Source organism: Cyprinodon variegatus, unplaced genomic scaffold, assembly GCF_000732505.1.
Source record: "Cyprinodon variegatus isolate N-32 unplaced genomic scaffold, C_variegatus-1.0 Scaffold108, whole genome shotgun sequence".
Taxonomy (NCBI): Eukaryota; Metazoa; Chordata; class Actinopteri; order Cyprinodontiformes; family Cyprinodontidae; genus Cyprinodon; species Cyprinodon variegatus.
In genome coordinates, this window is record NW_015150561.1 from 903,899 (window position 1) to 917,131 (window position 13,233).

General features: G+C 37.7%; 1 protein-coding gene across 1 annotated transcript in view; it reads left to right on the plus strand.

Moving 5' to 3' along the window:
• LOC107084743 (transmembrane and TPR repeat-containing protein 2-like) overlaps nt 1-13,233 on the plus strand; it is a 100,400-nt gene that overhangs the window by 61,051 nt on the left and 26,116 nt on the right. Inside the window, exon 3 of the mRNA XM_015374738.1 lies at nt 11,162-12,008. Within this exon, the coding sequence (XP_015230224.1) occupies nt 11,162-12,008 (847 nt within the window). The remainder of the gene's footprint in view (nt 1-11,161; nt 12,009-13,233) is intronic.

A 13,233-nucleotide genomic window follows, 5' to 3' on the forward strand; every position in this document is an offset into this window, starting at 1 on the left:
CTTCCTTCCTTCCTTCCTTCCTTCCTTCCTTCCTTCCTTCCATTGTAAACTTTCTTACTAACAAATTTTCACTGAAAGTTGGCTTTGTTAAAATATGAAATATAGCACAAAGATGTGTGTAAGGTTTGTGTTCTAGGTGGCATCATCTCTATTGTAATTTTTGAAAAGCTGTTATATGAATTGTTGCTGTTTTCTTGATTTAGATCATGTTTGTTTTTATATTTGCACGGTGGTACCTACTGGTTCCCTGAGAATCTTATTCCTTCCATCTCCCACTGGTGAAATCTCCAAAGTTCAAAATTCAGTGGGATTTTATGCTGCAGTAATAAACTAAGTGTATTTTATTTCTTGTTACGCATCTTGATGAAAAGACCGTAATAAAGAACCAGAGGGTTTTGCAGGTTTTATCTTGATTCTATCCAGATTATACCATTTTTTTCTGTAGAAACATTTAAGGTCTTGGCTGCCTCTGTAAGCCATCATATCATACGAAAAGCCATCTTTTTGCTGTTTGCAGCGTTCCTCTCATGCTAAGTACTGGCCAGTATAAATGGCAACAAATGTTATGGTGTCACTGAGATGTGGTCAACCTGTAACATGACACACCAGAGTGCTATTTTCAAAAAGGCGGTTTGAGAAGAAAAAATGTGTCTGGAGCAGTTTCCTTCACCAGCATCCACAGCCTTTTGACAGTCCATCTGCTTAGCTTTGGATACAGCTCCAGCTTTATGTCGTTCTTCCTCGTGCGATGTTGAAAGAGCTCAATGCCTCTAAAACAGAGCTACGCAAAGACATCGTCCTCCCAGATCTACAGTAATTCCTGGGAACCCTTTATGTACAGACAGAAACATAGAAACACTTTGTATCTGTTGACTTCTCTCCTCTATTCTCTGCATACAGCAAAGGGCACTAACCTACTTCATCTGTCTTTCTTCCTCCTTGAAGCTTGGAACGGCCTCCTGTCACAGTACATTTGCATCCTTGGTCACACAGTCTACTTGACCCTCACAGTAAAAATAAATGGGGGAAATGAAAGACTAGAAATGAAACACACTGGGATTATTTTTCAAACCATTACGGTGGTTTCACTCAATAAATTTATCCAGTGAAAAGTCAAGGGGTCTTTGTCAATTTTGGTTTTCCATTGTCATTAAGCTCTTATTACTCAGTCTGCTTGACTGATTTCGTTTTCCAAATACGAATTTGTTTGCACTGGGAGTAAATGGAGACAAATGTGGAGTTTTTTCTTTTTCAAAGCTTTTTAGATTCTTAGTCTCAGTATTTGATATTCTTGTACCTCATTCTTCCTAACCCTTCTCTGTCTTTGAGTCTAGCCGGTCATGCAGAGGGTCAACTCTTGCAACAACAGACTTTACTTTCAGACTTGTTTGGCTAAAGGTTTGTTTCTCTTTCAAGCATATTTCAAAATCATGTTTCACAAACAAGAAACTAGCAAGGTGGAAAAATGTCCCTAATTCTCAGATTTGACTCTTTTTATTTTTTTTTCTGGGAGGGTTTTAGCATGATTTTTCAACCTACAGTGAACATCTAAGATTTTACATAAGGCATTGATAACTTTCAAAAAGAAACATTCTTTTTCTTTCCAATTCTATATTTTCATTAGAAACCATATATTTATTTTACATACATTGTATAAAAATACTGGTGGTGTGTTTTTTTATGTTTTCAAATTAAATCATTAGAAATACACATTTAATATAGATTTTTTTTTATATATTACTGACAGGGACAACCTTTTACTGATATATATATATATATATATATATATATATATATATATATATATATATATATATATATATATATATACATACAGACAGACATACTCTTTTCCTTTTCCTTACCTCTTACCCAGTTACCTCTGGATATAGGCACTTGAAAGCTCATATGACAAGTTTAGGCTTTTTGATGCAAGTGAAATTAAAGCATTTTGATTATAATTCCTCTGGAAACCTAAGCATACGTTTTAAGACAACAACTTGGAGACTGTGTGATGCTACGGTAAAAAGAAATCAAATTGCGATTTGGGAAGAGCTGTGGAACTTCAGAAGTGTTTTTTTTTTATCAACAGTTCCAGTTTCCTGGTGGCTGAAGGTCCCACGTTAATCTCTGCTTAAAAATATCTGCATCTAGATATAAATAGTATTATGTAATGTCCAGCTGTCAGGGCAGACAGGAAGTAGACGGATTCAGAAATTCATTGGTTTTCATCTGGATTGTTGCGCTTCACTAAGAGCACAAAAATAAGACCCCAAACGGAAGATTAGAGATTAGAGATCAGATTCTAACGGTACTAGAGATTTGTGGTTCTCAATGTTTTTTTGAGTCGTAACCCCTAGCTTAACATGCACTGCTTTCCACGACCCCCCCATGCCCAATCAATATATTTATACGTTGCATTTACATAATCAGATATTTTGGCTTCTTTTTCATTTTACTTTGAAATACACTGGGATTTTCTTGAAAAACATAGAGCAGCATCAAGAGGCTGACATTGGTCACTACATCCCATCATTTGCTGTTAAAATCTAAACAGATAACACAAATTGTATGTTCTTTTTAATTAAATAAAATGATAACTGCATGGTTAACCTTAGCAAAACACACTAGAAAACAGCCCATGTTTAATTTTAAACTGGACCTGCTAATTTGAACAGAGCAGCTGCATTCATGGCTTTATATCAGACTATACCAAGCTGAGATTACCCTCTACTCTTAAGCATCGCAATCTGTATTTGTTTTTCATATATGTCAGCACAGAAAAGGTCTTTCCGGACATATCCAGATGCAAATGGAAACAGTGGATCGATCACAGCTTTGTACAGTGCTGCGAGCTCTGTTACCACTGACAACAAGAACTCTCCCAGGATGTAGAGAAAGGAGTCTGTAATATGCAATCAGGAGAGTTGGAGCAAGCCGTCCTGCAGCTCTGATGACAGGTGGTGCATGGTGAAGGTGCTGAAACGCCTATCCAGTTGTTTTTTTCTAGCGAGTCATTATTCAGGAACCACTTATCGAAACTTTCAAGCAGGCTTCTGAAGTTAGAGGCCAACATTTGCTTCATAGTTTGAATGATTATGCCGTAACTTTCCATAAAATCTTCACTCTCCTCCAGCTTTCTCCTAAATACTCTGATCTTAGCGGACAGGTTTTCTGTTGTTGTTTTGGTTGAGCCTAGTCATGGCCAACAGTAACTGTTTTTTAGTTATAAAACGCTTGTGTTAAGACCAACCGCTCTCTGTTCTTCTAATGTCGGGTTGGAAGCTTCATTAATTCTGCGTTTTACATTTTTCCAAAATGAGTTGGAAACCCCCAGAAATCATCTTGTGACCCCAGTTGGGGTGCCTCTTTTAAACAATAAATTTAGATTCCTTTGCTTTTGCCTTAAGAGATTAAGTTTTGTGGCATCACTTCTCCGAGTATGTGTGTTTTAATAGTCGGAGCCAAAGTGAAGTGATGCGCAAAGCTGGAATGTTGAGTGAAGGATTTGAAAGAAATCAATCCCACGTTGGTTCGGTGATTATGGCTAATAAAAACTGACCAAGACGGCATGATCGGGCTTGTTTTACAACATCATGGTTGGAAAATGTCTTACTCAGATGTTTTCCCTTTAGTCATTACTGTTTTATCTTTTTCCTTTTTATTTCCACTGTAGGCCTTCAGAGCGATGGGCCTCAATAAGACATTTAAATGTTATTATTTCCCGGTTAATATAATTTTGTTTTTGATTTCCAATAAATTCCTGTTGTGGTATTCCAGTGTTTTCCCTATTTTTTCTTGTACTTGTGTATCAGCCAGCCAGAAGAGCTGACTCTATAGGGTTTCCGATGAGTTAAAAGCTTTTGATCCCAAGGAGCTCAGGGGGAGATTTCTGTAAGGTTTTACCTTCTGACCTTTTGCTACATGTGGCTCTTGATCTAACAGTGCCTCACTTGACTCAAGGGAAACTTAATGGGGTAAAGTTAACGCTAAGCAGTCATCTCAGCTTTATATACTGAAGTGATAAAAGCATCCATGATGTCTATCCCTTAAAACTTGAAAAACTTTTTCATGGATTTTTTTGTTTGCTTTTTGCTCTACCTTCTGCAAAGAATTCAGATTTTTAACTTGGCTTTTTTTTTATTCAAGTTGGATAAGCTAAATCATCCAAATTTCGTTTACCATCAAAGGTTAGTATCTATCAAAGGTGGTCCAAGAAGGTACAGCTGTGGTTCAGCAACAGGAAGCTACTTAAAGGTACAGTGGAGGATGTTCTTTTTCGGGGTGGATCATCAAAATAAGTGGTCCTCCTAACTGTCAATCATTCTGATGATATGTTTACGTAAGGCCGTCCTACGTGTTCGTCCTCAGTTATCTGTCTTTTTCTGCACATGCACACTTTTATGTGGTGAGCTACGGTTTTAGCCAGTCATTGAAGTTTACTTTTTTCACTGCAGTTCTATGAAAATGGCAGAGGATCGTAAGTGAAAAAGTGTCTGCAAAGTGTTTTAGAAGAAAAGAAAGGCCTCAGAAGACATAAACAAGACCAGAGTGTTTATGGGAGATGATTTCATGTGATGGCGTAAGCTGAAAGCTGAAAGCACAGGTTGGGCTTTCCATTGATGCCTCAGTTGCTAAGTTTCTACTTGACAGTTATTTACCCTGAAAACATGTCCAATTTCCCACAGCAGCACACACACATATAAGCATGTCATGATTTTTTTAATGTACCAATAGTCTTATTTGTGGGGAAACTTTTTATATATAAATATGGGTGACATGAGATCCACCGTTTTATAATTGCGTCCCTCACCTCCTCGAGGAGCAATGGGCTCGCGCATGCTCTTGCACACATTCAATAGGCATTCCCTCTTGTAAGTGGGTACAGGATTGTGCTTGTGCATTTTTTTTTTTATTCACGAAAATCCTCCACTATACCTTTAAGATACAATTGCAAAAGTGTTAGGATTATTTCGAAAAACAAGATGCAAGAATATAGCATTTTGTTTTTTTTCTTCCACCCTGAGTCTTGTTTAGTAAAAAATGTATCAATAATGGGTACAGTATATGCACATTGGAACTGGTCCACCTAGCACTGGAAGACGATAGCCCAGTCAGAGTGTATGATGATGTTCTGGAGACAATACACAGCATGCTGTCTAAGGCAGTTTGACGGTTTGGATAATAATACTCTGTGAAATAATAGGTCATGTCTTTCATGTCAGTGCTACATTAACCTTTTTCACTTATGCACAGTTGCTTATCTTTTGCGTCCTTTCATGGAAGTATTGTGCTCCCAGTCCCAAGCCTGAGACAGGAATTGCTTAAATCAGCTCCAGACATGATCCCATCCTGTATCTGTGGTATGTGCTGGACAGCCACAGCAGATCCATGCAGGCTCCGCTTGCAACTTTCAGGACTTAAACAATCTGCAGCTGCTAACGTGGAACCAGATAACACCACACACCCCCAGGTGTTGTATGAGAGTCCTTGCTTCCTCAGAAGAAGGTGTTTATAATGTTATCTGTGATGAGCTTAGAAGTCGTATCTAATATAAATGAAGTTTGTTAGAAACACTTCCATATCATAAACAACTGTACAAAGCTTATTTAAAGAGGTTTTCATGTGCCAGCTGCTGCTAATGCTAAACACATGTTGGGAAATTAATAATTAGACTCTTATCTTGTTTGGCTTGCTAAGAATCAGCTTTTACAGCCGTAGGTACTTTGCCGTCTCGGAGGATCACAACAGCTGCAGCTGATAAGGAGGAGAGATAGATGGTGAATTTGTGGTTCAGGCTGGATTAGCTGTTCCAGCGGTTAGAGAGCAAGGACAAAAGCAGACTTTATATCCATCCATCCATCACACCAACAGACAGATTTATGCAGACATTCAGCGGAATGTGGTGTGCTTGAAAATGTGAGCTTCTTTTGTGTTTGTGTCTGAAGGATTCGAACGTGGGGATGCTGTTTGATGGGTTCCCTGAGCTCATTTTCACTTCCATTACAAGTCTATCAGTGAAAGGCAGGATCTTGATGAAATACCCTCTGTAGACAATTGATCTCAGTAATGATGAAGAAGAGAGGACAGGTCAGACGTGCCATTTCTTTCTCAGAATACATCCTGAGGTGTCCTCTGGCATGCAAGCCAAGCATGTCCCTGCACCTTGATTAGCTTGTTAGATGTGTTGTGTGATGAATTGTTCCATGAATGCTTTTGAAAAGTACCACTGCTATGGTACAGAGTAGTCAGTTATTGCAAAAATAAGATCTACACCTTCCTAAAATGTTCTCCAAACTAATTACATTTCTCTTTGAGCTCTTTCCTTTTTTATTTTGCTGCAACCTTTGCTCAGAACGAACAAGATGCTTTTAAAAAAACAAAAAAAAAAAAAACAACAGCCGCTAAAGAAAGGCGGGAATAGGCTCAAAAAGTTTCCATAATTGGCCTGTTTTGCATTTTATCTGCAAGGATATTTAATTCTCATGCCAAATAAAGCCTAAATTGTATCAGTTTTGTACTGAATGTCCTGGAAGGGAATGAAAAACTCTCTTTAGTCTCCTCCCCTGGGGTTGTGCTAAACCACTTATTTCAGACTAAACTGGATTATTGACAAAAGACACCGAACTGGGCAGCCGGGGTTTTCTTGCATAATAAGGCTCCAGCACTTAGGAAGCTATTTGCTGGTTTAGATAATTTAACAGAATGATGCACGAGATTTACTTATTCATGAGAAAACACACATCATGGTTGTGCTGCCTCTGTAGTATGTGCCTCATTACACGTCTAGAACAATGCTGGCAGACTATTGTTATTCTGTCACCTTTTATTTTACTTTTCAAGTCAGTGCATGTGATGCAAACCTAAAGCAGCGCTTAGGCAAAAACTATGGACTGAAGTGCAATATAAGGATGACTTTATGTTTTCACTGCTGCTGAAAGATTTATTTTTTATTGAAAAAAAAAGGAAATGTCCAAATGCAGCTTGATCATTTTAAATGAAATGTTCCCTCAGCCCTTATTACTGACATATGTGCTGTATGCAGTTAAGATGCTTGCGCGTGAGAGTGTGCTTAGCCTGCGAACAGTCAGGATGACATATCTGTTTGTCACCAAGCCAGGTATGAGGGAGTATGCTTGGGAGTGGTTCCAGGAGATTACTGATGGCAACTCTGTCAGGATCCCAAACATGCAAACACAAACACGCTCAAAACACAAACACTCAGTCATGGCTTTTCTTGTGGTTTTCGTCACTGCAGAAACTAAACAGATTTACAGAATTATAAAGATGGCATAAATTAGTCCAAAAACAGTGAGGTTCATGGTGCCTAATAGTTAGGGTCCTGAATCCAGGTAAAAACCCTAATCAATCCATGGAAATTCTAACAGAATTTCCCTAAATCATGCCTTAAAGTATAATAGTGTGTAATAGTGTAATAAGCGATCTCTGCTCAAAGTGCTCAAAGTAGCTGTACTTTGTTGTTATCAAACGACTTTACTAAAACACAATTTTGTTTGGCTTTAAAACATTTACATTTTTTTGCGGGGAGGTACATTTTTAGTCAACAATAAATTTTTAAGCAGACTCATAAATCGCGAAAAGTAAACATAAATACAGGTCTAAAAAAATATTCCCTTTTTACTATTCTTTTTTTCTAGTTTTACTTTTTGTTACATCTTTAATGTCTTAGCTCATGAAATAAATGTTAGTATCACACTGATTCAATCTGTATAAACACAACATTTCTTTTCACATCTGATAATTCGACATAAATGTTAACAGCATTTTAAAAAGTAACATAAATTGACATGGCCTTATGCTAATAAGTAATTATTTGCATCACCTAATAAAACCTTTTAGCAGCAACATTAAGAATCATTATGTGAAATTGTTCCTGCTGTGAAGAAGTAGAGCAGCTCCAGATCATCACTCCGCCACCAATTGTGTTTGATTATAGGTATGATGTTATTTTCCTATTTGTTTTACAGCAGATGAAAGAAGAACAATATTACAGTACTTTTTACAACATCCTGTTTTAGAAAACCATTCTTTACTTTAGCTAGTTGTCTCAGTTCATTTTAACTACATTTATCCTCTATACCGACCTGCCAGTTAGGATTAAAATCATTGTCCATTTACACTCCCAAAGTAAATGGCAGAGGGTTTAAGGTAGGAACCCTGAGGTCTGCAGGGGATGACCCTTTGGAGACCCTGGAATTAAAAGTAAGACCTCTGTTTTTCTGTTCGAAGAATTAAGGTCTTGAAGAGTCCCCCAGGCTCTCACAACCTCAAGGCACTCTTAACAAGTAGTATGTTTCAATAGGCATACATAAACATGCAGAGTAAAGGGTCAATTGAAATAACAATCCTTAATATAATAACTGCAGTAGAGATACTGGCATTAAATTAAGCTCAGCCAAAACAGAATTATATTTGGATTGAGAGGGATGGTTTTTTGCCAACCCAAGATCCCTTACATACAGATTAGACAAACTGACCTGACAACACATGTATGAGGAGGATGAGGCAGCAGCCCCCAGCAGCATAAAGCCAGAACTGATTTTCATTTCCTCCTCTAACCTGTAAAGCAAGAAGAGCATGTAACTGTTTACAATTTGCTGAGACTGAAGTTTAATTATGAGAGGAAAAAATCCCTCAACCACTCTCAAAACCTGCATCAAGTCCATTCTTGGTACCCGTTTGATTTTTTTTTTTTCCACCCCACACTAGCAGATCTACCGCTCTTTTGCTGTTGTTTTTGGGAAGTATGGCAACCCTGTGCATGACAGACTGCTTCTGTTCCGAATACACTCTGATGTCAATAAACAAGTCACAATCAGATTATTTAATTTTGAGCTCAAATAAAGAGTGTATATACTTTATTTATTTACCTTTTTATATGAACATATTACAATCCAATAGACTCTTGAGTTTTGCACATGTAAATAAAGCTAGAGAACTCATATGATAAAGAAAACAGTCCTCTGGTCTTACTGACCACTTAAAGGCCTTTTAGCATGGCTACATAGCTTTAAAAAAAAAGTGGAGTACAGCTAAATAGAAATTATTTGGCAAGAAGCATTTGATTGGTTTCTTTAAAAAAAAAACATTTTTTTCAACATGACACAAGTTCTGTTAAATAAACATTCAAACCAGCACCAGCTTTACTTGGAGTTCATATTACTGACCTGTGAACTGTGAAGGTTAAATAAATATCCAGCTGTCTTATCTTCCTATCTGTTTAATGATAATTAAAGAGATTATAAACAGAATTATAAAACCCCCTTTGGTTGATTTTTTTTTTCTAAATGTATAAAATGAACAATAGGACTGAGACAACTCTTTTAGCCAGTAGCTTTATATGAAATAAATTTATGAGAAAGAATTACATAGATTGGTTTGGTGTGTGTTTATTTTAAGACATGCAGGGCAATGAGGGACATACATTCTGATTTCTCCGTCCCCCAGTTTAAAATAAATGATGCATTAGCTTTTATAGAATAGAAATGTATTGGTCTTACTATGGAGAAATTCACTTGTGGCATTTCTTTTTATAAACAAACAGAAGATGCACAAAGGAGGAAAAGATGCATGAAGTATATACAGTGCATTCCCCTTCTGTTTGAGACTTTGTGACTTTGACTGGCAGATAAGTGTTTTGGAACATTCTAAATATTTTATTTAGATCTGGTGTTTTCAGGGAAACATTTTTTTTTATTTATTTATTTTATTTTAAGCATTTTCTTTTAAATTGAGAGCTGAGAATAATATTACCCACTGTCGCTGAAATCAATGAGAAGTAGGCCTACTTATCTGGACTGAAATCATGACCTGATGTTGCTAAGCAACTGAACAGCTCCCTCATCCATCTCATGATCTTCCTGAAAAGCTGGATCACTGAGGGTCATGTCACGTTCAGACAGACATGACCTCTCTTCTATGCTAGGCTTGTGGTATTTTCCATAAATTGTTATGGATACTGTGAAACAATAACTTTACTATGGAGTACACAATCAATTTTTGGCATTTTCTGCTACAGAAGCTGCTGAAATACGCTGCTTGTTCATGCTGTTGTCATGACGTTTTCTCTAAAACTTCCTTCCAGGCATCAGATCCCAGAGTTGGCAGCCCTCATTAACAGACAGAAGCTGCCTTCAAAGGTTAATGATGCCCCTCTTTACAGACACCATTTGTAAATGACAAGGCAATCAATAGTACAGCCCCAAAGCTGTGCTGCTGTGATGTTTATGATCAGAGAGGAAACTGGCTGAGCCTCTTGGCACATGGGGTCAAAAACCATCACACCCTCTGGGCCAAAACCATTGTGCCATTTGCCAGTATGCCCAAATTTAGAATACTTTTATATTAATATAATGAATGATTAAATATAACAGAATATGTAGGGGATTATTTTACAATTTAATTATTAACCTGCAGCAGGCAAACATTGGAACATGCTTTTGGAGAAATATATTTGGTTATTTTTCTGCATTTTGCCAACAAGTTATTAAACTACCAGGCACACTGTAAAAATTCCGTCAGTATTTCCACACATTTGGGAAAGTGTTGAATATCAACTCTGTGTTTTGATAAATAGAGCTCATTGAGGTCTGTTTGTTTTGTTATGTTTGCAGAGACCATGACAGCGAAAGGAAAATATATTTGTGTAAAAAAAATATCTGCTGGTGTATTTATTCATTGTAACTATTCTGCTCTTAATACAAAGAAGCAGCCCATACATCTACAAGAATGTCATCTTTCACTTTGTGAATAGAATAGAATAGAATAGAATAGAATAGAAACTCCCTTTATTGTTCCACAATGGAAATGGGTCCCAGAATCCAAAACTGTAGAAAATCTGTAGCCAATTATTATCATGTTTCTCTATAACTGAAAATAAAAAGGGGCAAAAGAAAAGTGGCTCTGGGAGTACCTTCGGAAATTTATTTCAGTTCCTTTGCACCCCTATTCAGAACTGTGTCCTAGGCAATAACCCATATTGTCTTCAGCAAATGATAAAGGCAAGACATGTATAGGTGTGAATAAAAGTAATGTATTGCTTTAAAATTTCTACGAAGCCTGCTTACATGATGTAATGCAGTTGTTCTTGTTCATAGGTAGATTAAATGTTTGATCCTGATATCTAATTTTTGTCTTACAGAGGAAGAACAGCAACCTCCTGCTGAATGTGCTTTTGTTGGCAGCGTGGGGGGTTGTCTTATTGGCATGCCGCTTCTCCTGGATGGGCAACAAGCCCCCGAACTTCTCTAACTCAGACAACCCGGCAGCTGACTCGCCATCACTCCTCACAAGGACTCTAACCTTTTTCTACCTACCTGCCATCAACTTTTGGCTGCTCCTTTGCCCAGACAGGCTTAGTTTTGATTGGTCGATGGATGCTTTGCCTCTGATCAGGAGCCTTACGGACTTGAGGAACATCTATTCATTTATTTTCTACATTGGTCTGCTTTTGCTGGCTTGGTTTGGCTTATGGACACACTCAACTTCCAAGACCAAGGAAACCAATGGAAAAAGTCACAATTATATTAATGGCAGAAATGGGAGCAGTAACGGACACAGTTACCAGTGTAACAACCACGAACACACCAGTTACTCCATTAAAGAGACTAATAATATTAGTGCACAGAATGGTTCCAAAAGCCACTATGAAAGCAGGACTACACTGCCGACCAGTGAAAATGTTGTGGCTTTCTCCCTGGGCCTCTTAGCTATCCCTTTTTTACCTGCAACAAACTTGTTTTTTTATGTTGGATTTGTGATAGCAGAGAGAGTACTGTACATCCCCAGCATGGGCTTTTGCTTGCTGGTTGCTGTGGGGCTGAGGTCCCTGTGCATCCGAGTCCGATGCAGGTCCTCCAGGAGAGCCTTGCTCCTCTGCAGTGGAGTGTTGGTGGTTCTGTTTGGGGTGAAAACTGTTCTGAGGAATAAAGACTGGCAGAATGAGGAGATGCTCTACAAGTCGGGGATTTATGTCAACCCTGCTAAAGGTAAGTCTATACTGACCGGTATGCTTGGACTCTATTTTATATCATTGCTTAGATCTACGAACATAAAGAGTTTTACAGAAATCTATGCACACCCACCACATTGTTTTATTGCTTGAATAACTTCAGTAAGTCCTTAGGCTTTGAATGTGTTATACTGCATGGTCTCTATCAATTTTCAGCACTACTAAATAATTTAAAGTGAATTGGCTTCAACATGTCTCCATCACTCAGGATCACCACAGTGTAGTCTGGTATCTTTGTGCACCGGGAGTAAAGGTAGACTAAACTGCAAATGTAAATGGATCTCTTCAACATAGAGGTCTTGATGACATATATTCTTACTGCGAATGCTTTCAGAAATCACATGCCTTTTCCTTGCTCAGATTTCCATCTCAGTCTGCCGTCCCCGTCTGTCACTTTCAGCCTGCGCTAAAATATTCAAAGGCAGTCAAACTAATCGGAGACAGATTTAAACTCAAAGCTAAGTTTGCTGAGTTGCTGAGCAGAGAAATCGGGCATGGGCCTCACAAAGCAACAGAAGGACACATTGAGTTTGCTAATTTCCCTTTCAGATTCTCCAGCGGAGCTGAGGCATGACAGCTGTTTGCTTTGGCAGGCCAGCACGGTAGCAGCAATGTCCCGCCTTACATTCAACAAAGCTAATATGAGATTTGAAAAGAGCCCAACATCCGAAACACACAAACTGTTTGGGTTACTGAAATCCACAGAACCTTTTCAAATAGAAAAAGTGATAGAAGCTGCTAGGGAACCAGATTAATCTAGATTTGCAGTTAAATAATGGAGGCTCAAATTGTTTTTAAAAATTTAATTTATTTACATTAATTGCTCAATAGTTTCCTAAAACTTTCAATTTAAATAGGGCTGCTTGATATCTGGAAAACTAAATAATAATTTCCAATAACCCATGTTTAAGTGACTCTTTTCTTTGTTTTTTTCTTCATGCTGTCTCCAGCACTCTTTGGGGGCGTTAGCATCTGTAGTATTAAAATATGCATCAGATGTGGGCACTAAGTGCATTAACAGTGTATCCAGCAGGCCAAATATATCTGTGGCATGCAGGATTTACAAGCATGGGATTGGAAATATGTCCCAATAAATATTTTATCAAGGCAATCCTATGTGATATTTATATCTCCTGAAATGATTCTGTGATGATAACTGAGATTCAATATATGATAACTTTTCTTATTTTATATTTTTTAAA